The sequence below is a fragment of the Balaenoptera borealis genome (genome assembly GCF_965194805.1).
Source record: "Balaenoptera borealis genome assembly, chromosome: 3".
NCBI classification, from domain to species: domain Eukaryota; kingdom Metazoa; phylum Chordata; class Mammalia; order Artiodactyla; family Balaenopteridae; genus Balaenoptera; species Balaenoptera borealis.
Window position 1 is genome coordinate 179996840 of NC_138866.1, and position 26321 is coordinate 180023160.

The 26321-nt window shown below is 41.9% G+C and overlaps 1 protein-coding gene across 3 annotated transcripts in view; it reads right to left on the reverse strand.

The window, feature by feature from the left end:
* ST8SIA6 (ST8 alpha-N-acetyl-neuraminide alpha-2,8-sialyltransferase 6) overlaps positions 1-26321 on the reverse strand; it is a 261570-nt gene that overhangs the window by 57149 nt on the left and 178100 nt on the right. For all 3 annotated transcript variants that reach the window (XM_082385522.1, XM_082385521.1, XM_082385523.1), the window contains one exon: positions 20278-20367. In XM_082385522.1, the coding sequence (XP_082241648.1) occupies positions 20278-20367 (90 nt within the window). The remainder of the gene's footprint in view (positions 1-20277; positions 20368-26321) is intronic.

The following is a 26321-nucleotide window of genomic DNA, read 5'->3' on the forward strand; positions in this document are numbered from 1 at the left end:
CTCAACAAACCGAAAGCACAGGAAACATGAAGAAAACCACACCAAGGCACATAATAAAAAAAAAATTCTTTAAACCAGTGATAAAGAGAAAATCTTAAAAGTAAAAGAGGAAAAAGACACATTATGTACACAGAGATAAAGATAAGAATTACAGCACACTTGTCAGAAACAAGGCAAGTCAGAGGCAGTGGAACAATGTCATTAAAATACAGTACAGGATTTGGCAGGACTGTCGATCTAGGATTTGAGAGTGAGCAAACCTTTCAAAAAATGAAGGTAAAATAAGGACTTTTTCGGTATAAAAAGGCTAAAGGAATTCATACCAGCAAATCTGCAGTACCAGGAATGCTATCCAGAATATGTAAAGAACTCAAAGTTCAATAAGGCAAACAGCCCAGTTAAAAGCTGGGCCAAAGATGTGAACAGACACTTCACCACAGAAGGTAAACAGGTCGCAAATCAACCCATGAAAAGATGCTCAACAACATTACTTACTAGGGAACTGCAAACTAAAATCACAATTATATACTACTATGTATCCACTAGAATGGCTAAAACTGAAAAGCCAGACCACACTAAGTTTGGCAAGAAGCCGAGTAAGTGGAACTCTCATACGCTACTGGTGAGAATGTAAAATCTACAACTATTTCTGAAAACCACTGGGTAACTTCTTCAAAGGGTAAACCTACATATACCCCATGCAACCCAGCTGTTCCATTGCTAGGTATTCCAAGATAAATGCGAACTTACATCCGCAAAAAGACTTGTATGGCAGCTTTATTTGTAACAGCCCCAAATCACTATCATGTGAACATCCATAAGAGGTGAATGGATGAACAGATGGTGGTATCTACTTACAAAGGAATAGTGATGCTTTTATTTGGTGATGAAAAGAAATGAACCATTGATAGCCGCAAAAACATAGATCAATCTCAAAGTAAGTACATTGGATGAAAAAATACAGACAAAAAAAGAGTACACAACGTAGATTCCATTCCAGAAAATGAAAACCAGCCTACAGGGACAGAGAGCCCGTGAGGAGTTGCCTGGAAATGGGGGCTGGCACACGAGGGGCAGCAGTGGTAGAGAGAAACGGATGACAAAAAAGCACGAGAAATCTTTGGTGGGGGATGGATGTCTTCTTAATTCTGACTGGAGTAATGGTACACGCATATGCCAAGACTCCTCACATGGTACACTTAAGTTACAGTACACTGTACATCATTTACCCCTCAAAAAACTTTTAAAATGTTCATATTGGGCTAAAAAATTGTATTTTCCATGGTGATATAAATACGATAATGAGCATTATACATCGGCCATTGTTGAGGACCAAATACCTAAAATTCAAAATTCTAGTCACGTTGAACCTACAGTATATTGAAATGAATATGCTTTTTAAAGAGCTGAGAAGTTGCTACTTCCTATGTGTTCTCAGAGTCCTTAGACCAATACTCCTATAATAGCCTTTCTCACATTGAATTTCATTCCGTGTTTACACACTGGCTGCCCTTCTAGACTATGCCTTTCCCCACAGGACCTCGATGGCTGAGCATTTCTAGACTAACACAATCCCAGGTCAAGCTGATTATTCTGGTTAACCCAGGAAATGCGTGAGTAATTTAATTATAAATACAAAATGTAATGAGGTCATAAACTACTGTAAGTTCAAAGCAATTATTTCCTTACTCCATGGATTATGGCTTCTACTCAGTAACATTCACCAGTGCTGACTTGCACTCCTTTGACCTGTTCACAAATCATCTACCCCTATATTAAAGCCTATCCCTCCTTCAGCATATTGCCTGAAGAGCCTCAGATTAGAGCTCAGTAGCTTGTCAGTCACTTCAGCCAGTCCATTAACCCAACTCATCCTTCCTACTTTCCCAGTTTCTTTTTTTTAAAAATAAATTTATTTATTTATTTATTTTTGGCTGCCCTGGGTCTTTGTTGCTGTGTGCGGGCTTCCTCTAGTTGCGGCGAGCGGGGGCTACTCTTCGTTGTGGTGCACGGGCTTCTCACTGCGGTGGCTTCTCTTGTTGCGGAGCATGGGCTTTAGGCGTGCGGGCTTCAGTAGTTGTGGCACACGGGCTCAGTAGTTGTGGCTCACGGGCTCTAGAGTGTAGGCTCAGTAGTTGTGGCTTGCAGGCTCAGTAGTTGTGGTGTGCGGGCTTCAGTAGTTGTGGCACACGGGCTCAGTAGTTGTGGCACACGGGCTCAGTAGTTGCGGCTCATGGGCTCTAGAGCGCAGGCTCAGTAGTTGTGGCAGATGGTCTTAGTTGCTCCACGGTATGTGGGATCTTCCTGGACCAGGGCTCAAACCCATGTCCTCTGCATTGGCAGGCGGATTCTTAACCACTGTGCCACCAGGGAAGCCCCCTAATTTCTTAGCATGAAATAAAATGAGTGTGCACGTGTGCATATCTGGTTACACTTTTACCCTTTTTGCAATGATTAACCCATGACTGCCTCCATCTTCGACTCTGAACTCCCTCAATCGTGATCAATGCAGAATTTGCTGAGATTTCACACAGGAAATAGAGGAAAGGGGTTATGTTGTGAGAGATCTAACCTGTGCAACTTTTAAAAGCAAAAAACACAGTAAATCCCTGTCTCATTTTGGCCAACTCTTGGACTTTTTTCTCAACTCTCTTTGCTGCCGCAGGATGGGTGCGGGGAACCTCTCTTCATAGCTCCATACTTTCTTTCTCATTATTGTGCTAGAGCTGGTTCATACAAGCTTGGAAGAACTGCCTGGTAAATGTCCAGCAACGTTGTGAGCAGGTTGTTAAACCACTGGTAGCTTGAAATTAGCCAAGGTGGGACTATTTACATCACTGGAAGCAGCAAATGTGACAAGTCAGGGCTTTCTCCCCAAGCTAGTTGTTAAACATGAGCGCCCCACTGCCCCTATCCTTCTCCACCCCTGTTCCACAACCTGTGAGACTGCTCAGAACTTTCCAGTCTTCCCCCAGTTTGAGCCTTATGGAGGCTGGCCGAGAAGGCCAGGTAAGACTTTGCTGCCACACCTGACTCATCAAGAAAACTGATTCAGAGGGGTCCTAAGCCTCAGTGAAACAAAACTATCATATTAGATCCAAGGAGCAACTACAAGCTTGGGAAATTACAGATGACTTTATTTCTCCAAAGGTTTTAAGCATGCTTATGTATATTATACTTTAACTTTGGCTTACTTGAAAAGCAGAGTTTGTGTCATTTTGACAATCATCCTTCCCATTATATCAAGCTTAGTCTAGAACATTAAAATTATCATCCACTGCCAGTTAGAATAAAAGTGCATTGTAAAGTATGTATAGTCTTAAAAACGTTTTGTTTTCATGACATATGTCTCCCAATAAATTGTAGCTGGCTCCAGTGTAACTTAATATTGAAAGATGCCAATCATAATGTATCTGATTTTACTAGTAAGTTAGCTGCATAGAAGGGCTTTTGACTTTATAGTCCCTGATACTTAAAACCAAGTCAAACACATTACAGCAGACCTATGTATCAATATTTTAAAAGGAGAAATACTCCTGGCCATTTTATAATCAGAAGACAATACTCAAGCTACTTACTTCCAGGAGTTGCTGTGTTCAAAGAATCTTTTTTTATGTCTAGAAATGAAGCATTATCCTCTGGTATTATAAAGGGGAAGACTAAAGAATAAGGAATGTTAAAGAGAGTGTTTTTTCCCTATATGCTGGTCCTTTTCTACTGAACAATAAATCACCAACGAGCTTTTTGAGATAATTAAGACTACCACAGCACCATCATGATTTGTAAGGTGGGAGCATGGCTAGAGAAGGAAAAATCACATGGATGCTACAAGTATGGGCCAATTTGTGAAGCAAATGTGCCTCTATAGAATTTTCCTGTTGAGTAAAATGCTCTAAATCACGTCAGACTTTCTGCAAATTTACAGTTATAGTTGGTTTTCAATTGCAAAGTATGGTCTTCACCCCAAAATTGTGAGAGGCAGCTACCCCTATGATATCACCCCCATTTTTATGGATGACAAAACTAAAAGTTCTGAGAAGATAAACAGCTTGCTCAATGTTGTACTGTAAGGAGATGAACTAAGAATTAAACTCACATCTTTTAATTCACACTCTGGCTCTCTTTCCAATATATCATGCTGCATCTCATCTATTTTCAGAATGAAACTGAAAATCAATCCCATCAGAAGTATTTTCTGGTACCAAGACATACAATAAATCATACTAAATAATGCAGCAAGTTATTTTCAAAAGAATAAATAATGTCTATTTCAGTCATTATTAATAATACTCAAAATGAGATACAGATTATAAATAACATATAAAAATGATACTAGGTAAATAATATTAAAATTTAAAATATTTTTCTAAGACAAGTACTGTATGATATCACTTACAGGTGGAATCTAAAAAAAAAAAAACAACTAGTGAATATAACAAAAAAGAAACAGACTCACAGCTATAGAGAACACACTAGTAGCTACCAGTGAGGAGAGGGAAGGGGGAAAGACAAGACAGGGGTAGAGAATTAAGAGGTACAAACTACTGTGTATAAAATAAATAAGCTATGAAAATATATTGTACAGCACAGGGAATATAGCCATTATTTTATAATAACTATAAATGGAGCACAACCTTTAAAAATTGTGAACCACTACATTGTACACCTGAAACTAACATAATATTTTAAATCAACTATACCTCAATAAAGAATAATAATAAAATGTTTTTCTAGAGACGTCTCTTTGGAGATGAAGACCCACGTGCTGTGACTAGTTTTATTTCAATTAAGATATAAATAGGACTTTTCAAAAGGCACAGTTTACGGTTAGTTAACTTAAACATTAAATATTTATTGAGTACTTATTAGATGCCTAGACCTTATCTTGAAGGTATTCATTTATCAGTCCTATGTAAACAGCTGAGGTACTGATTTAGTTTCCTATAACATCTCTTCATGGTGAAAGCCAATCTTTTTGTCTACTGAAATGGGTGGAGACACCCCAATAATAAGTCAGTAGGCTTCTAAGTGGTATCCTGTGTAGATCAAACAGTCTTTTGTAGTTAGTTTCTATAAAACCCCTGAAGAGCTCAGGTCTACATGAAAATAAATTCTGCAAGTCAATACAGAGGTATAAGATTTTCAGTGAGTACAGCCAATCATTTCCACTGGGCATTACTTTTTAAAGGAATGGCTGATCTGAGAAAATATTTGTAGAGATTATAGTTGAAAACTTCCCTAATATGGGAAAGGAAATAGTCACTCAGGTCAGGAAGTGCAGAGAGTCGCATATAGGATAAATCCAAGGAGAAACACGCCAAGACACACATTAATCAAACTACCAAAAATTAAATACAAAGAAAAAATATTAAAGACAGCAAGGGAAAAGCAACAAATAACATACAAGGGAATCCCCATAAGGTTAACAGCTGATCTTTCAGCAGAAACTCTGCAAGCCAGAAGGGAGTGGCAGGACATATTTAAAGTGATGAAAGGGAAAAACCTACAACCAAGATTACTCTACCCAGCAAGGATCTCATTCAGATTCAACAGAGAAATTAAAACCTTTACAGACAAGCAAAAGCTAAGAGAGTTCAGCACCACCAAACCAGCTTTACAACAAATGCTAAAGGAACTTCTCTAGGCAGGAAACACAAGAGAAGGAAAAGACCTACAAAAACAAACCCAAAACAATTAAGAAAATGGTAATAGGAACATACGTATTGATAATTACCTTAAATGTAAATGTATTAAATGCTTCAACCAAATGACATAGACTGGCTGAATGGATCCCAAAACAAGACCCGTATATATGCTGTCTACAAGACACCCACTTCAGACCTAGGGACACATACAGACTGAAAGTGAGGGGTTGGAAAAAGATATTCCATGCAAATGGAAATCAAAAGAAAGGTGGAGTAGCAATTCTCATATCAGACAAAATAGACTTTAAAATAAAGACGATTACAAGAAACAAAGAAGGACACTACATAATGATCAAGGGATAAATCTAAGAAGAACATACAACAATTGTAAATATTTATGCACCCAACATAGGAGCACCTCAATAGGTAAGGCAAATGCTAAAGGAATGGCTGATGAATGTGTGACAGCTAAAAAAGAGAAATATGTAGCAAGCAGACTGAACTGAGCTACACATGGTACTGACATACTGACATTTCAACCACTAAAGGCAAGAGAATTCAATTTACATGGTTTTTAACTCTGCGTGATGGTAACTTCTAATTAGAGTGCTGTGATTATTGTCACTTGGCATAGGAGAAAGGGATTCAAACTTTTATTCTCTGCATACCTTTTAGTGTCCCTCACGCAAGTTAAGTATTCCAAAACAGCTTTAGGAATGAATTCCTAAAGATGCCAGTGTTCTTCTTCACAGCGCCACTGAAATCTCCAAATTTCCACATTTGAAAAAGTCAGATATTGATTTTTTTTTTTAAAGAACATTTTTCTCTCCCCTGGATCATTAACTTTCGGGGTTTGGACAGTAATTGTATGTTTAAGACACGTGCTAGGAAATACTGCAAGCAGTGACTAACTTTAGCCAACCAAGAGGGAAAGGGGTATCCGTTTACAAAGGGGTGGGACGTGGTAAAGGAAAGGCTATACGGATTGGTGAAGCACACTAATGCTACAATAGGGGTAGAGTAGGAAAGCTGTTACCACCCTAAGTCCATACACTAGCCAGAAAGAGCTATAGCTAGAGGTGTAGAAGAGGGTCACAGGACTGGAGAGGTGGCCTTTGGTAGAGGATGAAGTCATCCCTAAACCACTCCCACAGAGAGGGATCCAGGGGGATAAATATCCCAAACTTTCTCTCTTCCCATTTTTTACTCTCATACCAATGACTTCCAGAAAGTGACCCTAACCAGAAGCCAAAAGTTATGAGAATCCAACTAAGCTAGCACAAGGAAATCAGCCTCCTGGAGCACACAGCAAGAATGAAAAAGGTAGAGAGTAGATCTGGAAGATGAAATAGGAATACATAGCGTAATTGGAAAACTATTCATGGTGCTATTTATCAGAATTATTTTGGGGTAACAATTTACTTCACTGGACTCATTTGATATAATGCCAAAGTCAAGCAGTACCTCACAGTCCAACAAAAAATATCATTTTAAGAAGCAATCTAAATGTCCATCAACAGATGAATGGATAAAGAAGATGTGGTACATATATACAATGGAATATTACTCAGCCATAGAAAGGAACGAAATTGAGTTACATGTAATGAGGTGGATGGACCTAGAGTCTGTCATACAGAGTGAAGTAAGTCAGAAAGAGAAAAACAAATACTGTATGCTAATGCACATATATGGAATCTAAAAAAAAAACCAAAACGGTACTGATGAACCTAGTGGCAGGGCAGCAATAAAGACGCAGACATAGAGAATGGATTGAGGAGACAGGGAGGGGGAAGGGTAAGCTGGGACGAAGTGAGAGAGTGGCATGGACATATATACACTACCAAATGTAAAACAGATAGCTAGTGGGAAGCAGCTGCATAGCACAGGGAGATCAGCTCGGTGCTTTGTGTCCACCTAGAGGGGTGGGATAGGGAGGGTGGGAGGGAGACGCAAGAGGGAGGGGATATGGGGATATATGTATACACAGAGCTGATTCACACTGTTGCACAGCAGAAACTAACACAACATTGTAAAGCAATTATACTCCAATAAAGATATATTTTTTTAAAGTATCCCCTTCACAAATATCTGCAACATGCAGATACATCACCAGGATGGAAAGAATGAATAAACAAGGACTGAGGCTGCTATTTAAGATTCTCACATTTTCCCTCACAACACTATTGCTGTATGATTTCTGAAGATGAAAAAAAGATGACCCACTTTTCAAGTTTATGGAAAGAAATCTTCACATATAAGAGGATATCCAGAGTTGAAAATAACAGTTTAGTGATCTTATACTATCAATTTCTAGAACTAGGATCCTACATATTGCAAGGAATCAGAAAGAACCAATAAACTGAGTGTTTCTCCATCTTTTAAAGAGTAACGTTATATAGAGTGAGTTACAAGAGGGAAGAAGCTAGCATGGATATTGCACCTGGTAAGATTTTTAAACCATATATGAATGGCTATGAACCTTTTGCCTTTTAAATTCTTCTGACTCACATAAGCAGAGTTGATCTCTTTCTCCTATGTCCTTTGCACCACCCTAAATCCACTAAATATCTCTATAGCACTTACCTTTTGTTTTCATGTATTTACTCAATAAGTACTTACTGGGCATCTGTTATGTGCAAGGTATTGTTCTAGAGACCAATAATAAAAATAGTGAACAAAATAAATTTTTGTTAAAAAATGCACATTCTCATGAAATTTATATTGTAATAGGGGATTATGGACAATAAACCCAATGTATGGGCTGAACTGTGTTCCCCCAAATTCATACGTTGAAACCCTAACCCCCAGTACCTCAAAATATGACTATATTTGGAAATAAGGCCTTTAAATCGGGGATTAAATTGAAATGAGACCGTTAGGGTGGCCCGAGTCCAATCTACTGGTGTTCTTACAAGAAAAGGAAGTTTTTATTTACAGAGAGATACCAGGAGGCTGGCCTACATACAGAAAAGACTATATATACGGAAAAGACCATGTATGTATGCTTCATACACACAGCAAGAAGGCAAGGAGAGAGACTTGGTTTTGGCTTCAGAGAAACCAAACCTGCTGACTGATACCTCAGTCTTAGACTTCTAGAACTGTGAGTAAATAAATTTTTCTTGTTTAAGCCACCTAGTCTATGGTAATTTGTTATGGCAGCCCTAACAAACTGTACATCAAATAATACATAAATTAAAAGCATGTTGAAGTATAATGTACTTATTAGTACTGTGAACAAAAATAAAGCAGGAAAAGAGGGAAAGAAAGTATGTGAAATAGGGCTGCAATCTAAGTGGGGTGGTCAGGGAAGACCTCCCTGGGAGGTAAGAGTTGGGCACAGACTTGAAGAAAGGGATTAAGTAAGCGATACACATGTGGGGGTTTGGGAATGAGAAGAACATTCTATGCAAAGGGAAGGACAAGTGCGAAGGCCAGAGGTAGAGGCAGGCATGGTATGTTTGAGGAGCAGCAAGATGGTCAGGTTGGTTGGAAATCACACACGAGTCACTCAGGAATCCACGTATGAAGGTGGCATGAGATGAGGTCAGAAAGGTCACAGGAAATCTGATGGTAGAGGCCTTGCTATTCAAAGTGTGGACCTCAGACTGGCAGTATTGGCATCACATAGAAAGATTATTAGAAATGCAGATTCTCGGGCCCTGCCTCACACCTACAGAATCAGACTCTGTCTTAAAATAAAATCCTCAAAAGATTTGTAGACCTGTTAAATTTTTTAACAGCTTCACTGAGGTATAATTAGTATGCCATACAGGTCACCCATTTAAAGCAGAGAAGTCAGCGGGTTTTAGAGTATTCACAGATATGTGCAACCATCACTACAGTCAATTTTGGAACATTTTTACCACCTCAAAAAGACGTCTTGTACACTTTAGCTATCACCTCCTGCATATCCCATAAACGTTGGCTTATTGTGTCTTCATTTTCATCCGTCTCCAAGTATTTTCTGGTTTCCCTTTCTATTGCTTCTTGGACCCACTGCATAGTTAAGAGTATGTTGTTTAATTTCTACAGATTTGTGAGTTTCTCAATTATTTTTCAATTTCATTAAAATGTGGTCACATAACATATTTTGTATTAGTTCTATTCTTTAAATTTACTGGGGTTTGTTTTATAATCTAGCATATGATTTAGCCCAGACAATGTTTTGTGTGCATTTGAGAAGAATGTATATTCTATTGATGGGTGGTGTACTCTATAGATGTCTGTTAAGTCTAGCTGGTTTATAGTGTTGTTCAATTCTACTATTTCCTTGTTGATCTTCTGTCTGGTGTTTTATCCACTACTGAAAACAGAGTATTTAAAATCTCCAATTATTGCTGAATTATTTATTCCCTTCGTCAGTTTTTGCTTTGTGTACTTTGGTGCTCTGTTATTAGATGTATATGTGTTTATAACTGTTATATCTTCCTGCTGGATTGACCCTTTTATGATGATAAGATCTGCTTTATTTCTACTAACACTTTTTGTTTTAAAAGTTTATTTTTTTTAATATCAATATATCCACTCAAGCTTTCTTGTGGTTGCTGTTTGCAAGATATATATTTTTCCATCCTTTCACTTGCAATCTATGAGTGTGTTTGAATCCAAAAATGTGTCTTCTGTAGATAGCATAGTTTGATCATGCTTTTTAATCCAGTCTGACAATCTCTGCCATTTGATTGCATGGTTTAATCCACTCATATTTAATGTTATTACTGATACAGTTAGATTTACCTCTGCCATTTTACTTTTGTTTTTTTATGTCTCATGTATTTTTTGTTCCCCTATTCCTCCTTTACAGCTTTCCTATGCCTTAAGTGAATTTTTCTAATGTAGCATTTTGACATCTTTAATAATTTTAACTATATTTTTAGTGGTTGCTCTAGGGTTTACCATACACATCTTATCAGATTCAGCTTTCAGTTTATACTAGCTTAATTGCTCTAATATATAAAAATATTACTCTTATATCGCTCTCTCCCCTTTTTCTTCTTTTTGTGGAATTTTTGTTATACAATATTACATCTATTAATGTTATAAACCCAACCACACATTTTTATAATTATTACTTTACCATTTGTAGTCATTTCCTTAGCGTGATGCAACTCTGCTCGACCCATAACAGCTCCTTTGTGCTGTTACTGGCAAATATATTACATGTATATTTGAGAAGTGCTCTAAGGACCTTGTAGGCTGCTTTAAGAATTTTGTCTTTTATTTTGAGTGAAATGCGAAAACATTAGAACAGAAAAGTGACCTGATCTGACTTACATTTAGAAAGGTTCCCACTGTCTACTTCATTGAGAAGAGTCTCTAGGAGAGCAGGGGTGAAAGCCAGAAGAGCAATTTAGAGATGTTGGCCGCAATCCAGGAGTGGAATAAAGATGGCTTGGTCCAGGGTGGAAGTGATAGAGTGAGTAAGAAATTATCAGCTTCTGGGTATGACTTCAAGGTGGCCAGTGAGATTGAATGACAGACAATGGGATGGATAAAAAGAAAGGCATCAAGGAAAACTCCAAGCATTTAGATCTGAGCACTGGAAGAACAGACTTGCCATTAACTGAAATGGAGAACAGTGCTGAAGTACAAAGTTCAGGGGGGTGGATCCAGGAGATCCTGTGAGATTTATAAGGTATGAGATTCCTTATGAGTACCCCAGGGAGGTGATCACTGGGCAGAGGTAATACAAACCTGGAAAGAGGTCTAGGCAGGAAATACGAACTTGGGAATCATCAGTATGTAGATCGTATTTAAATCCATGAGGCTAAATGAGGTCCCTGAGGTCTGAGGATGAAAAGAAACGAGGTCTGAAGACTGAGTGCTGGAACACTCCAGTGTCAAAAGTGAGGGGAGATGAGGAGGCATCTACAAAGATCGAGAAGGAGAAACTAAAGTATTGTAACTCTCTGACTTTTTTGTTGTTGGCGTTTTTTTTTTTTTATTGTTTTGGTTTTGTTTTTTTTCTATTTTTCCGCCGCACTACGTGGCATGCAGGATCTTAGTTCCCCGATCGGGGATCAAACCCGCGGCCCCTGCAGTGGAAGTGCCGCGTCTTAACCACTGGACCGCCAGGGAGGTCCCTGACTTTCTTAATATACTGCAAGCTGCTAAAGAGTAGAAATAATTTCTTTATCATTGTGTTCCTTAAGCAAGAGTTCTCAACCTGTTCTCAACCACGCATCCTTTGAAAAAGCTCCCAGGGAGTATGATACACATCTCCAGGTTGAGAATAACTGTCTCTGTGCCTTTCATCGTGCTGGACACAGAGAAGTTGCTGTGTGTTTCTGAAATTGAAAATTAATGTATGATTAGAACATAAAAACACCCAAAGGTTTCAGATATTAGTTTTGAACTATGACAAAAATTAGCCATCCGCCGTGATCTTACCAAGAAAACCCATACTGGTCCCTGAGTAACCATCAGGGTACAGCGGTTGCTGTACGAGATAAAGCTACCTGTGCATATTTACATTACGGATACCTAAATAAAATAAGTAACAAAAAGTGAGGAAAGTATATGGTATGTTGGAGGAAGATTGCTTTTAAGTAGCTTCACATTTTAAAGTCAAATGCCTTTCTCTTCCTGTATTTGTGACTTGTAATTCTGTTCTCATTAAGGATGGAACCATACAGTAGTGAGAATAAAACAGTCAGAATTTCATCCAAGCCCTGGTTCTGCCTTTTCTAACTGTCTGATGTTCTGCAAGCCATTTAACCCTCTGACTTCATCTCTTTCACTTGTGGAATTAGGATAACAAAAGCTATTCTGAAGAAATACTGCGAAGACTGTAGATATACTTAAATTATCTTGCATACAGTAGGTCCACAAAAACGGTAGTTGTTATTACCACTACTGATAATTTTGGTAATCATAATAATTGTCATTATGATAAAAATATAATAACATAAAGATTGTGAATTGAGTAGTCAATTAGTTATTCGTGGTTATGTGAAAAATTACTGCAAAACTTAGCGGTTTAGTTGTTTTACAACAATAAACTATTACTGCACAGTTTCTGTAGGTCAGGAATTCATGAGTAGCTTAGCAGGATAGTTCTGGCCCAGCAGCTCATTAGGATGTAAAGTCAAGATGTTGGTCGGGGCCGAAGTATGTACTTCCAAGGAGCTTCACTGACATGGCTGAAAAGGCGGTGCTGCTGTTGGTGGGAGATCTTAGTTCCTTGCCATGTGGACCTCTCAGTGTCCCCATGACATGGTAGCTGGCTTCCCCCAGAGCAAGCAACCCAAGAGCAGGCAAGGCAGAACTATCAAATCCTTTTATGACCTGGCCTTGAAATCCCACATCGTTATTTCTGTGATACCTTACTGGTTACACAGGGCAGCCCTTTTCAGTGAGGCAGGGGAAAAGCAAGTAAATACCAGGAGGAAATGATCATTGGGTGCCATCTTGGAAGTCTGGCTACTACAAATAGTAAAGAAACGATACCTTTAACATATTTGAAAGTGGTGAACAAAAGTATCAATGACAGATTTGCTTTCTTTCTCCATCCCACTTCTAAAATTGGAAATAATTCCTAATGTGAATACATAATCAAGATTGCAGTATAACGAGAAAGTCAGTGTTTCAGTTTTCCTCTGAGGGAAAATTCGGTTTTGTTTCCACCGACAAACACTTATAATCAAATAATTCACAATTCCAATCTTCAGCATGGTAACAAATGATACTAAGCAACTCTTGCCACATATTAACTAAGGAATTCAGACTAGAATTCCTCTAGTTACCTTCTAGCAGCAACAACCACATGCAAAATATTTTATTTCCCACCTTTTCATTAACTGGTTGCCTGACTCTGAACAAGTCATAATCCCACTTTTATCTTTAAACTGAGGCAATTACATTTTTTAGAAAAACAAAACTTACACATAAAAAAGTATACGGATTAGAAGAATTTAAGAGACTATTCCTTCAAGTTCTTAAATTGTATGATGGTTTACTTCTTATGCATTCTTTGAGGCACAGAATGATGGCTAAACCACCTTTTGATAGACTTGACACAACTGCAAAAAAAAAAAAAAAACTTTCCAGAGACTTCTATCATAGCCTCGATGTTAGCTCACCTGCCCCAACTTAAAAGTTTATACCAGCAAACACAGCCACTCCTCTGGTTACCAAGAGATACATCACAAGATATTAAGAACATACCAAGCTGGTATGAATGGCGGTTTTGTGTTAACTTCTTCTTTCTGACCTCAATACCAAGGAAAGGAAGTAGGGCTAGATTTTAAGGGCTAGTCCTTAAAAGCTGACCACAAAAGGCAAGTTAAAGGGTCAGAGATGAAAATACAGACAAAAGTGTGGGTATCTCTTTAAGAAGCAAAGAAAGCACCATAGATTTAAAGCTAGATGAACAAGTCGTATATCACTCTATGCCGAGAAAATCTTGTATATGACCACAAACCATTTTTCCTGACAGACAAGTGAAAACTTAGGAATACTTGCTTTGTTAACAGGCTGTCAAGTGATATGTTCAGAGTCAGGTTTTTTTTAAGCCTGATCTGCCATAATTTATACTTCTTCTTTTCAAGCTGCAATTCAGGTCATGCTGTGCTCTCTGAGATAATAAACAGGAAGAATGCTTGGGGCCAGCCTTCAATTCACTTTGCCTTTCACCCTGCAAAATAGAGCCTTCGAACAGACATCTTTAGGATGCCCCATTAAGATGATCCTTTCAGAAAATTCTCTTGTTCTCAGTAATTTTAAATGGTACGGCATGAAATAGCTCATCAAACATACACACTCACCAAGCAGTGTATGGTTCAAGCCACACCTAGCCTATGCAAGCCTGTGTTCCAAACCTTAATTCTGAGAATCTGAATCTTACCAAGAAAAGCTATTTGAACACGAGCAACTTTTTCATGCCCTGGTGATTGTGCAGGAAGTTACAGGGCAGTGGCTTACACTCTGTGCCTAAGAAGAGCTCTAAATATCTCCTTTCACTAGAAGTATTATTTAAACTACCCAAGTGTTCAGAAGATATAAGAGATTGCTGTTGTTTAAGAAAAATGTTTCCTTCCTTCTTTAAGGAAGACCTGAAGGGCCTAGAGTCAACAGAATGATGGGAACGGCAGAGCTATTTAATACACATGGCGCAGAAATATCTGGTTGACGTCACTGATTGGCGCTCCGTTTCCAAGCACAGCTGCTGTCGTAAGCAGCACCCCAGCCAGGAACTACGTCCCCCACGCCAAGCACGCACCAGCTCCACTCACATTCTATTGGCCAAGCCCAGTCACATGACCCGAAACATCTAGGTGGGCTAGTTCCAGCCAGTGGAACGTGAACGGAAGTGATGTGTGTCCCCTCCAAGCTGGGTGTGCTTTCTCCATAGCACTCTCTCCTTCAGCAGCAACACTGGGATCACCTGTTGAAGATGTCTGCATCATAGGATGGAAAGAGCCAGAATCCCTGAGTCAGTACTCAGAGGACAGTTGCCTGACCAGGAAGGAATATCTATACTGAATGCTGCATGAGAGAGAATACAAGATTGTGTTATGACACTGCGTTTGGGGAGATTTTGTTGGAGTAGTTCATCTACCCTGACCAGGTGGTGGAAACTGAAGAAATATAGATGTACATTTTCTTGGGATCCAGGATCATCTGGGAAAATGGAAGAGGAACACAGGAAGAAAAAGGCACAGGAACAGAGGCAGCAAAACCTAAGATGGGGAGGAATGAGTTCATTTCCTGGATCAGCCCCTCTGAAGTATCTGCTCGTGAAAACCCAGCTCAGTGGTCTGAAACAATGTGGACTAAGATGGACAACGCGGATATTCATACGGTCAACATTTTAAAATATACACATAGCACAAAAGATTACAAATAATCTTTGCCATACTGAAAAATGCAAACTAGCAGTGATAAGATGGCTAGGTAGTATGTTAAAGATTTTTTTTAAATAAATAAATTTATTTATTTATTTATTTATTTTTGTTGGCATTGGGTCTTCGCTACTGCATGCAGGCTTTCTCTAGTTGCGGTGAGCTACTCCTCGTTGCTGCGCATGGGCTTTCACTAGTTGCGGTGCACGGGCTTCTCATTGCGGTGGCTTCTCTTGTTGGGGAGCACAGGCTCTAGGCGCGCAGGCTTCAGCAGTTGTGGCATGTGGGCTCAGTAGTTGTGGCTCGTGGGCTTCAGTAGTTGTGGCACATGGGCTCAGTAGTTGTGGCTCACGGGTTCTAGAGCACAGGCTCAGTAGTTGTGGCACATGGGCTTAGCTGCTCTGCGGCATGTGGGATCTTCCTGGACCAGGGCTCGAATCCGTGTCCCCTGCATTAGCAGGCAGATTCTTAACCACTGTGCTACCAGGGAAGCCCCGGCTAGGTAGCATTTTAGTTCATGATAATATTTTATCTGGGAGACACCTGGTAAAAAAGGTTTGGGATGGAGAAACCCAGAGAAACATTCAGGGAGAAAGGATGAGATAGGAAAAAACAGAAAACTTCAGATTCAAAGTAAGAGACAGAGCCAGAGAAGTGAAAGATAGGTTTCAAAAAGGAGTTGAAGTTTATGGATAATTTTTTAAGAGTTAGAAATTAGAGATAGTAGAGAAAATGCTTTGAGGATCTAAGAAGTATATTTATTCATTCATTAGTTTAATCCCACAAATACTTACTGAGCAACTACTATGTGCTGAGCCCTGTGATAGGCACCATGGACAGAACCACAAACTCATAGTCTTGGAGCTCATAGTCTTAAACAGAAAATAAAGAATTGTGATACATGGTACCCCATCCCGATGGTCTTCGCAATGACAACTGTTTAACTTCCTTTTATTGAAAAATGTAGTCAAGACCAGTGGGAGACAGAGCACTGTTTCCCTCCCACTCTAGTGCCATCTTCCTAAATTCTATTTTAGCATCTGAAATGGACAAATTGGCTGAAGAAAGAGAAAATTCTAACTCTTTAACAGACCATGACAAAAACAGAGCTAAATCACTATTTCTAAGAAAATGAAATTGCCTTTTATCACCACACCAAATAGCTTTCCTGATTGTCCCCTGTACGTCTGTAACAGCAGTGGTCACAGAACGCACGGTTCCAGACAATAGACAATACAACTGAACAAATTAGTCTCCTGAGTGCAAAATAACACTTTCATAACAATGGGTAATTCATGCCTACTTTCTCTAGACCTTTGCCGAACAGAATAACAGTGCAGGCTAATTACACGAGCTGGCTCATGTGCAGGTCATGAAAAGGCATCCCTCTAAAGAACAGCCGAGAAAAGGTCTTAGCGCCAAATCCAAAACAATAGGAAAAATGTGAGAGAGCAAACATGAGAACATATGCCCAGGCAATCTCATTAGCATGCTGCAGTTAACCATGTTTGTGGACACCCATGAAAGAGTTGTAAAATTCTCTGCCTTGAAAAACAACATCACCTTCTATGATTAAAGAACTTTCCGCCACGTTATCTCAAGTGCTTTGCTCCAAAGTACAGCTATGGGTCATGGTTACGTTAAGCGCTTTTGTCACTTTGCGGAACGAAGACAGTTCGTATCAGAGAGAGAGAGGTGAAGAGAGTCAGTTGAAACTTTCACACACTGACTCACATGTCAGGCAAGGAAAACAACAGGCTTGTCGCAGGGAGTGGGGAGCAAGGACCAATTTTTCCAAGTTCTACTCTCATGAGGCATGGTGCCGCAAGACACTTGGAATTTGAGTCCCTCAGGAAAAGTTGCAGAAAGAGCCCAGCAAACAACAAGCAAAACAATGGCTCCAATGTGATCAGAACAGACGTGCAATGGCGTCTATAATGCGTGAGCTGCTTTACATCCACCTCAAAGTTCAATGTATTTATTGTGCAAGAAAAGAAGCGTGTGCAACTGTTAGTTCTGGCCCACCTACCATAAGCAAGGGTCCTGGCAAAACCAGTGGCCTGCTCAAACTGAGTCATTTAAGAAAAGCTTAAAGGAGGCACTTTTCCCAAAGCCCTGGGCTGGATGTAGGAAAATCCAAATACAGTTATCAGGGGATCATTAAGAGCTCACCCCTAGGCTGAAGAGTCCAGTGGAGGGAATGAAGTGAAAAAGGAGAGAGAGAGACACTTAACAAAAGTCATGACCTTCATTAAGGATGGAACACCTTCCTTCGGTCAAGGATGTAATTCGCCTGCAGCAACATCACAAGAGAAAAGCTTCTTTTCATTCCTCCCTCTTCCTGATCCATTTCTAGGCTCTCCTCTGAGTCAAATCCAAAGAAAACCAGCTGACAAAGGAGCCAGGAGCCTGTGGATGAAGCCCCTGTAAGTCGGCCTCCCAGGGCAGAGGGACACAGACCAAACTGTGGCGAAGGGAGAGAAGCGGGTCCCGTGCAGCAAATGCAAGTACGCAGCACAGTGGATTTCTCTAGGACGCTTAGGCCCCTCAGCTGGAATTTAAGGAAAAGAAAACAAACATTTCCAGAGGACTATCCATTGTAATAAACTGAGCTAACATACAGGAACATACAGGGTTGGATTGTCAAACCAGATTCACTCAAATCAGAAATCTTACTGGGTAGCAGGCTTTCCCACTAACTTCAAGGATCCAGGCTGTCGGGAGGCTCAGACAAAGCAGAGGCACCTGGGACGTCACAGGGGGCCTCCCCGGTCCTGGCTTCCTGCACTGGACGTGCGCCTCTGGCCCAGAAGGGTAGGTGAGGCCTCTAAGTGAGGTCCCTGGGTTCCTTACACGGCAGGGACGTTTAAACTAGGAAACATTTCCCCGTACACCTAGAGAGCTGGACGGCCCACGTGCCGCTCTCCAGGGAGACCTGCCTCACGGATCCTGGGTTCCATTTAAGGTAAGTAATTCCTCAGGCAGGGGGCAGACTGCTAGGACATTCAGTGGATATGGTCCCTTCCTCCCAGCGAGTATCACTAGTCTATAACCCAAGGTCTAGCTGAAAGGAGATTAGACCAGGCTGCCTACCTCAGTTTCCTTTCCCCCCCGGGTCACCCTCCAGGGATGGAAGTACATTAAAGGAGGAAGAGATGTGTGCGTGTGTGTGTGTGTGTGAGAGAGAGAGAGAGAGAGAGAGAGAGAGAGAGAGAGAGAGAGAGAGAGAGGTGTGGAGGAGGAGGAGGAGAGGAAGACAGAGGAGAGAGAAAGACTGATGGCCAGACTGATTATTAGGAAGAAAAAGAGAAGGAAAGGCCGCTGGGTCTCCCTAGCGCAAGACTGTCATGAGGAACCCACCCTCCCTCTCACCCTGAACAACTTTCCAACTCGGTCAGGCAAGCGCACAGCGACATGCAACTCTGGTAAGTCCCTCCCAGGGAGATTCACAGGTGCCGGCCCAGGCCCCGCCCGAAGGCGCGTCCACCCCGCCCCGCGCCGCCAGACTCTGCCCCTTCCCGGGACGGCCCAGGCAGCGCCTCTACCATGGGACTCTCAGGCATGTAGCTCGGAGCTTTTCGAACTCCTTTTCCCCAGTTCGGAGAAGATGGTGCTGGAGACTCTCTGAAATACAGGATTGTCAGCAGGTGTGGGAAGCTGGGAGTGAACCACAGCTGGGACTGGGGTGGGGGTCAACCTGTCAACCTTCGTGGGACTGTAAGCGGCTCGATACAGGTGTGCGTTGTTCTAGACTAGGGTCCGGAATGCCACGGGGTTCTCAAAAAGAGTGAGGGCCTAGAGAAGCTGAGCTGGTAAAACTACACAGAGTGTCGAGTGAATGTGGATTCAGGGACAGATACGTAGAGTCCCGAGTGCCAGGGTCGGACCCTGGTCTGCACAGTTCAGCCCCTCACCCGACGGAGCTTCTCCAAGCCCAAGGTCATGCCTCCATGTGAAGTCTTTTTTTAAAATTTTTATTGGAGTATGGTTGCTTTACAATGTTGTGTCAGCCTCCACTGCACAACAAAATGAATCAGCCAGACATACAGATATCCCCCCCCCGTTTGGACTTCCCTCCCATTTAGGTCACCCCAGTGCATTAGGTAGAGTTCCCTGTGCTCTACAGAATGTTCCCATCAGTCGTCTACTTTATACAGAGTATCAATAGTGTATATGTGTCAATCCCAGTCTCCCAATTCCTCCCACCACGCCCCCTTCCCCCTTGGTATCCATACATTTGTTCTCTACATCTGTGTCTCTATTTCTGCTTTCCAAGTAAGATCAGCTATACCATTTTTCTAGATTCCACATATATGCGTTATTGTCTGATATTTGCTTTTCTCGCAAACAGTCTTATTTTCCAAATGATTTCAAAGATGCCGTGAAACATTTTTTGACGCTTACAAAACACCTATTTTAAAATTAAATGAGGGCTTCCCTGGTGGCACAGTGGTTAAGAATCTGCCTGCCAATGCAGGGGACACAGGTTCGAGCCCTGGTCCGGGAAGATCCCACATGCCGCAGAGCAACTAAGCCCATGCGCCACAACTACTGAGCCTACGCTCTAGAGCCCGCGAGCCACAACTACTGAAGCCCGCACGCCTAGAGCCCGTGCTCCGCAACAAGAGAAGCCACCGCAATGAGAAGCCTGCGCACCAAAACAAAGAGTAGCCCCAGCTCACCACAGCTAAAGAAAGCCCGCACAGCAAGGAAGACCCAGTGCAGCCATAAATAAATAAATAAAGTTCCATTAAAAAAAAATTAAATTAAATGCAAAGAGTAGAACTTACTTTCTCGTTTTGTTAGATAAAGTCTCCAAGCCGGCTTGCAGATTTTGGCATCTCTCTGTCGGCGGGAGGAACTTCTCGTTCAGATATGTGCTGTTTTGTGAAAGAGATTAAAAAATAGATTGATTTAAAAGGAGAGCTTATGAGATACGGTTAACAAAAAGCAGATTTAATTGATAAAGTGGGCCCAATTGAGGTCTGATTTTCATCCCTTTATTGGATTTCTCTGTGGAAAAGGAAATTGATATTTTCACCTCGGACAACGGGTCTAAATTAAAAAAGAAAAAAGAAAGTTGACATGATAAAGTCAAACAGAACAGAACACTCCATGGGGGACTGTATTTTCAGGTTCTCATATTTTGAGGTTAGTATGTACAATGAACAAGTTATTGAATAGTTTTAATCATTGTGTATGTAAGCAGGCTTTATTTTTAAAAGATGTCTCTGGCTAGGAAGCATTCAGACACAGGAGATCAGTAATTCTCTCCCAAAAGAAGGCAAGATAAATCTGGCCTTTGATTATTACAGTAGCTGTGATACAGGGTCTGTCGCTATTGTTTTATGAACTTGGAAAAACTGGAGTTGGAACAAAACCAAATCACAAAGCGAGTTAAGGAAATGGGTCATGCAGTCGGGCTGCCTAACAAGTCTTGCGGACACACGTGTGCTACTGAACTGATTGAAGCCTCTGTTTCTGCATCTCTAGTCCTTACCCCACAGCGCTATTGTCATGATACATACACGATAGAGGAAACAATGAAAAGCACCTGGTACCACGCCTACCACAGTAAATGCCCAAAAAAATATCAACCACCACTTTCCCTACACTTCAAAAACATACACACAACTCCAGCTTCCTGGTAGTGCATCTATTTAATCATCCTGAAGGTATTTGCTGAGGACCTAATACGTGCTGGGAGCCAAGCACAGGAGACTTAGGATACGGAGCTGGATAACACAGCAAATAGTCCCTTTCCCTAGTGGAGCTTGCAGTCTGGTTAAAGAGAACGATGTATATCAAACAAAGAGCCACAGGAATGAATACCGAATTCTGATCTGTGGTTAGGGTCCTGAGGACAGCAGTGGGTGCCACGGAGGAGTGTAGTGGGGAGCTGCCTGCATCCTGGGGGCGGGGGGCCTCTGAGAAAGTGTCATTTGAGTGGAGATCCCCAGGGTGATCCAAGGGCGTTACTTTGGGAAGAGGGGGGAACATTCCAGATAGAGGGGAAAGCATGTGCAAAGGCCCCAGAATGTTTGAGGAGCTGAAAGGAGGCCGGTGGGGCTCAAGGCTGGAAGGCTAAAGGGTGTCTGGAGCAGTAAGTCGGGGCCACAGCACACAGGCCTGGTGAACCAGGTTTAGAATGGACCCTAAGAACACGGGGAGCAATAGGAGGTTAGGGGCGGGGAGTGATGGATGGGCCTGGCCTCATGTGTGTTTTAAGTAGTTGACTGAGAAATGAAACGAGAGGAAGCAGGACTACAGAGAAGGTGGGAAAGTTAGGAGGCTTCTGCAGGGCTCCAGGAGACAGAGGACGGCAACTTGCTTTGACAGCCAGGATGGAACAGACTATGACGTGCTCACAGACATCACCCAATGGCAGTGGCTTTGCATCACAAAGGTCTGTTTCTTACTCATGAAATGCCCACTAGACACTGGGTAGCTCTCTAGGGCGGCCATGCTCCCTGCAATCTAGGAATACTGCGTACTGCACTCTTGGGGCACCTTCCTTTCAACAACCCACTTCCATAATTGCTGTGGCAGGAGAAGAAAGTGCTGGAAGGTCTTACTCTGTATCCGGATGCTTCAGCCTGGCCAGAACTAGCTGCATGCCAGACCTGACTGCACAGTGGGTGTCAGAAAAGGGCAGTCATCCTCTGTGCCCAGAGAAAGAGGCGATCGGGATCCAAGAGTGGACCAGAAGCCCACATCCACTTGCCCACTGGCAGGAAGAGAGGATGACAGATTTGATATCTATTCTGGAGGTAAAACTGACAGGACTTCATAATAAGTTGGATATGGGAGGTGAGGTAGCAGGAGGTATCAAGGTAAAGATATAAACAAGAGAGATTCATAATTAATCCTCCAGAAGTGCTGTCTAAAAAGACAGTGCACAAAATACATATGGGCTCACAAAATCCCTCTTTATCTTTTTTTTTTTTTTTTTGGCTGCATTGGGTCTTCGTTGCCGCGCGCGGGTTTTCTCTAGTTGCGGCGAGCGGGGGCTACTCTTCGTTGCAGTGCGTGGGCTTCTCACTGCGGTGGCTGCTCTTGTTGCGGAGCACAGGCTCTAGGCACGCAGGCTTCAGTAGCTGTGGCACGTAGGCTCAGTAGTTGTGGCTCACGGGCTCTAGAGCGCAGGCTAAGTAGTTGTGGCGAACGGGCTTAGTTGCTCCACGGCATGTGGGATCTTCCCGGACCAGGGCTCGAACCTGTGTCCCCTGCATTGGCAGGCGGATTCTTAACCTCTACGCCACCAGGGAAGTCCCTCCCTCTTTATCTTGATACGATTTTCTCCCCCTCCCCACGTCCTTCCTCCATCTGTCTACGTGCCTCACCTTCTGTGCTTTCTGAATGTATTACCATACTTTCCAAGGATTTGTTTATTTCTAATTTGCTGTGTATTTTATTCAGGCAGCACCGTTAATGAAGTGAATTAACAAGTCAGCAGTGCTTTGAATTTTGATGGCTTCGCAAGACTGAATTGTGAAACTGTGACACACAGGCACCCAGGGTTCGGTGTCAGAGCACTTTCCTTAAATCGGAGAGTATCCTTGTTAATAAAAAGTCCAAACAGCTTTGCCCAACTGAAATCACAGAAGGCCCATGGAAAGCACATGAGGGTACCGGCGGGGAAGTGGAGGTGAGAGAATGAAGCCAGAGGGACAAAAGGGGCCTTAGGTGTCAGCCAGCAGGGCCAGCCTTGAATCTGGGCTCCACTCTCTGACCTTGGCCTTTAAATCCAAGAGTTACCTTTTTAAAATCTTTACTCAATAAGGTAGTTTATAGGGATGCTACAGATTGAATGTTTGTGTCCCCCCAAAATTCACAGGTTGAAATCCTAGCCCCCAAGGTGATGGTATTAGGAGGTGGGGCTTTGGGAGGTGATGAACTCATGAGGAGGGGGCGATCATGAATGGGATTAGTGCCCTTATAAAATCGGCCCAAGAGGGCTTCCTGGTCCCCTTCCGCCTTGTGAGGTTACAATGAGAGGATGGCTGTCTATGGGAAAGTGGGCTCTCCAGACACCAGACCTGTACATGCTATGATCTTGGACCTCTAGCTTCCAGAACTGTGAGAAATAAATTCCTGGTATTTATAAGCCACTCGGTCCAGGTCTAGCAGCCTGAATGGACCGAGACAAGGGATTACATGGGATGGGTATAAAAACAGCTGATACACGGAAGTTACTAAATAAATGTTGTGTTCTTGTTCTCCTAAATGCATTCTGTGTTGTTTCCTCAGTTGTCGTTATTACCATAGGGGACGGTATGGTAATACTTCTCCCACCCACAGAAGTCATTCCACAGTGAAAGGAACAGAAAGGGGAGCCCCTTGAGTTCTCTCCTTCTCTCCTGCCCCCTTTTCATTCAAAGGATCTTCCTAGTTTTCTTCCTTTTCATCGAATGTCATTAAAATCTTCCTAGGAAAATGCTAAAATACTGACCTGTGGAACCCATAAACTTCAAATGTTTGTCTACATTAGGCATCTGGCCAATATAGCCCCTTTCACTGCCTCTTAGACAAGACTCCTAGCTCATGCTGTTTTCAACAATGTTTGTTATTCAAAGTGACAGAAATACAAATTAACAATATAACCGCCATGTTTTAAGATGCTTGAAGACCTGACACCGTAAGAGATGCCAGGACCCGTGGAGAAGTGGAAGGCATTAGACCTTCCAGGGAGAGGGCTAGACCACCAGTCCTCTCCGTTGTGGAAATAAATGAGAATTAGATGTTCCTTAGATCTGAGCTCATGAGGAGAACCACAAGGGAGTTACTTGCTCTTGAGAGAGGAAAAGAAGAAACCTTCCCAGGTCTGAGTTGAGAGAGGTCATGGTCCTATTTGAGAAGATGGCATCCACCACAGATGAAGACATTAGAATAAATCCTCCTCAACTTCTGATTTGCAGACATCTCTCAGACAAGGCAAAGGGGACAGAGAGAAATACAACGAGCTGAAAGTAGGAAATCCAAAGACCTGGGGTCACAAGTAACCTGGCAGAAGATGAGATGGCTACAAGTCATGTGGGCTGATTTATAACCCGAGGAAGGATGACTGGGGATCAGGTTGGAATGGCCCATCCATAAAGGACTGGATGTTCAGGGAGAACTTGAAATGGTAAAGGAAGCAGCAGAGAAAGCACATCAGAGCCTGCTGCTGCCGGGGACCTCACATTTAGGTAGAAGTCTAGGATATGAACGGAGAGGGACCCCTGCCCCCCACAAACTAACTCAAGTTGGCAGTCTGAGCAGTTGGGTCTGGGAGACAAAAATAAACTCTAAGAACCAAAATCTCTGGGGCCAGACTCTCATGGGTTCAAAATGAGATAATAGATAATTATCTATTATAAAGATAATAATTATCTTTCCATCAACTCTGATAGCTTTTTTTTTTTAATTTCAATTTGCTGGTGAACACCCTTTTAAAGAACTTCTTACCAGAATTAGCCAAAGAAGAGAAAAGAATCAGCCTACATACAATCTGCCAAATATACACTGGAGAGTGCCTCCCAGGACAAGTCATGGAGGGACGGTGGCCATCCTCCTGGAGATCTGCTAGAACCTGATGAACCAAGTTAGTGCTTGAGGCATCCCGGACCAGAGAGCTGAGATGGCTCTAATTGCCCTGCCAATGTCTCTTTAATTGCTCCATTACAAGATCACAATCTCTGCTTGCACATCACTAGACAAGCTTGCTTGTCTGCTCATTTGTGGCATGGGTAGCATCTCAAGAGCATGCCCAAGTTCCTGCTCCTTCAACATTCTGTCACATCCACCTTGCAAATCTGCCATAATGGAGCAATACAGCCTCTGGCCTAATGCATTCCTATACCTGCCCCCTGAGGACTGCTGGGAAGAAAATCACCCAAGTAGGTGGGTTGGTGCCTTGATAAGTTCATGGTGTCCAGTACGCTAGGCCCTTTCCCTTCTGCTCCATCCTCACGGTCCCCGAGGTGGGTGGTCCTGCATACACATCTGATCGTGTCATTTCCCTTCCGTGTCCCCCCTCAGCCTCAGAGGGACACACAGAGCCATCCAGGACCTGGCCCTTGACCGTAATTCCAGTCTCATCTTTTACTGACAGTTTGCTAACCATTAAATGGTACAAATTCCTCTTTTTCCATTCCTTGCGAGTCTTAGATTATGGATTTTGATTGCTTTTATTATTTAATTATAGGATTTATTTTTTTGGTACCGGCAACCAAGCCTTCAGGCACGTTTTCATCACTGCAGTATGTCACGGGGGGAAAAAAATCTTTAATAAGATTAGGAGAAAGATACACAAAAACAAGCATTTCTGCTATCACTGTTATCTATGTGGCTGATCTGAAATTCTATCTTCATAAGTCAGACTTGAGTTGAAAACCAACTGGCAAGATTTCACAATATAGCAAGAAGCTTAGAGACTACAATGGGTACTGAAAACTAATAATAATTAAGGCTCTGAAAATGCAAAGAATATCTCTTAACCAGAACAAGTGCTTCAGCCCCTACAAAGTAATGTCATCATTATTTAGTTGGTATCCACAAGGACCACTAAAACACAGAGTTAATGACTTTTAATTAATGCAATATGCATTCAGTCCCTGGACAAATAAAACATCCCAAAGAATCATTTGCTTGTAAGTGACTAAGGAGTTTCAAGAACATCCAAATTCTTTTTTTTTTAATTAATTAATTTATTTTTGGCTGTGTTGGGTCTTAGTTGTGGCACGCGGGCTCTTTGTTGCGGCGCATGGGCTTCTCTCTAGTTGTGGCGCACGGGCTCAGTAGCCCTGTGGCATGTGGGATCTCAGTTCCCCGACCAGGGATTGAACCCATGTCT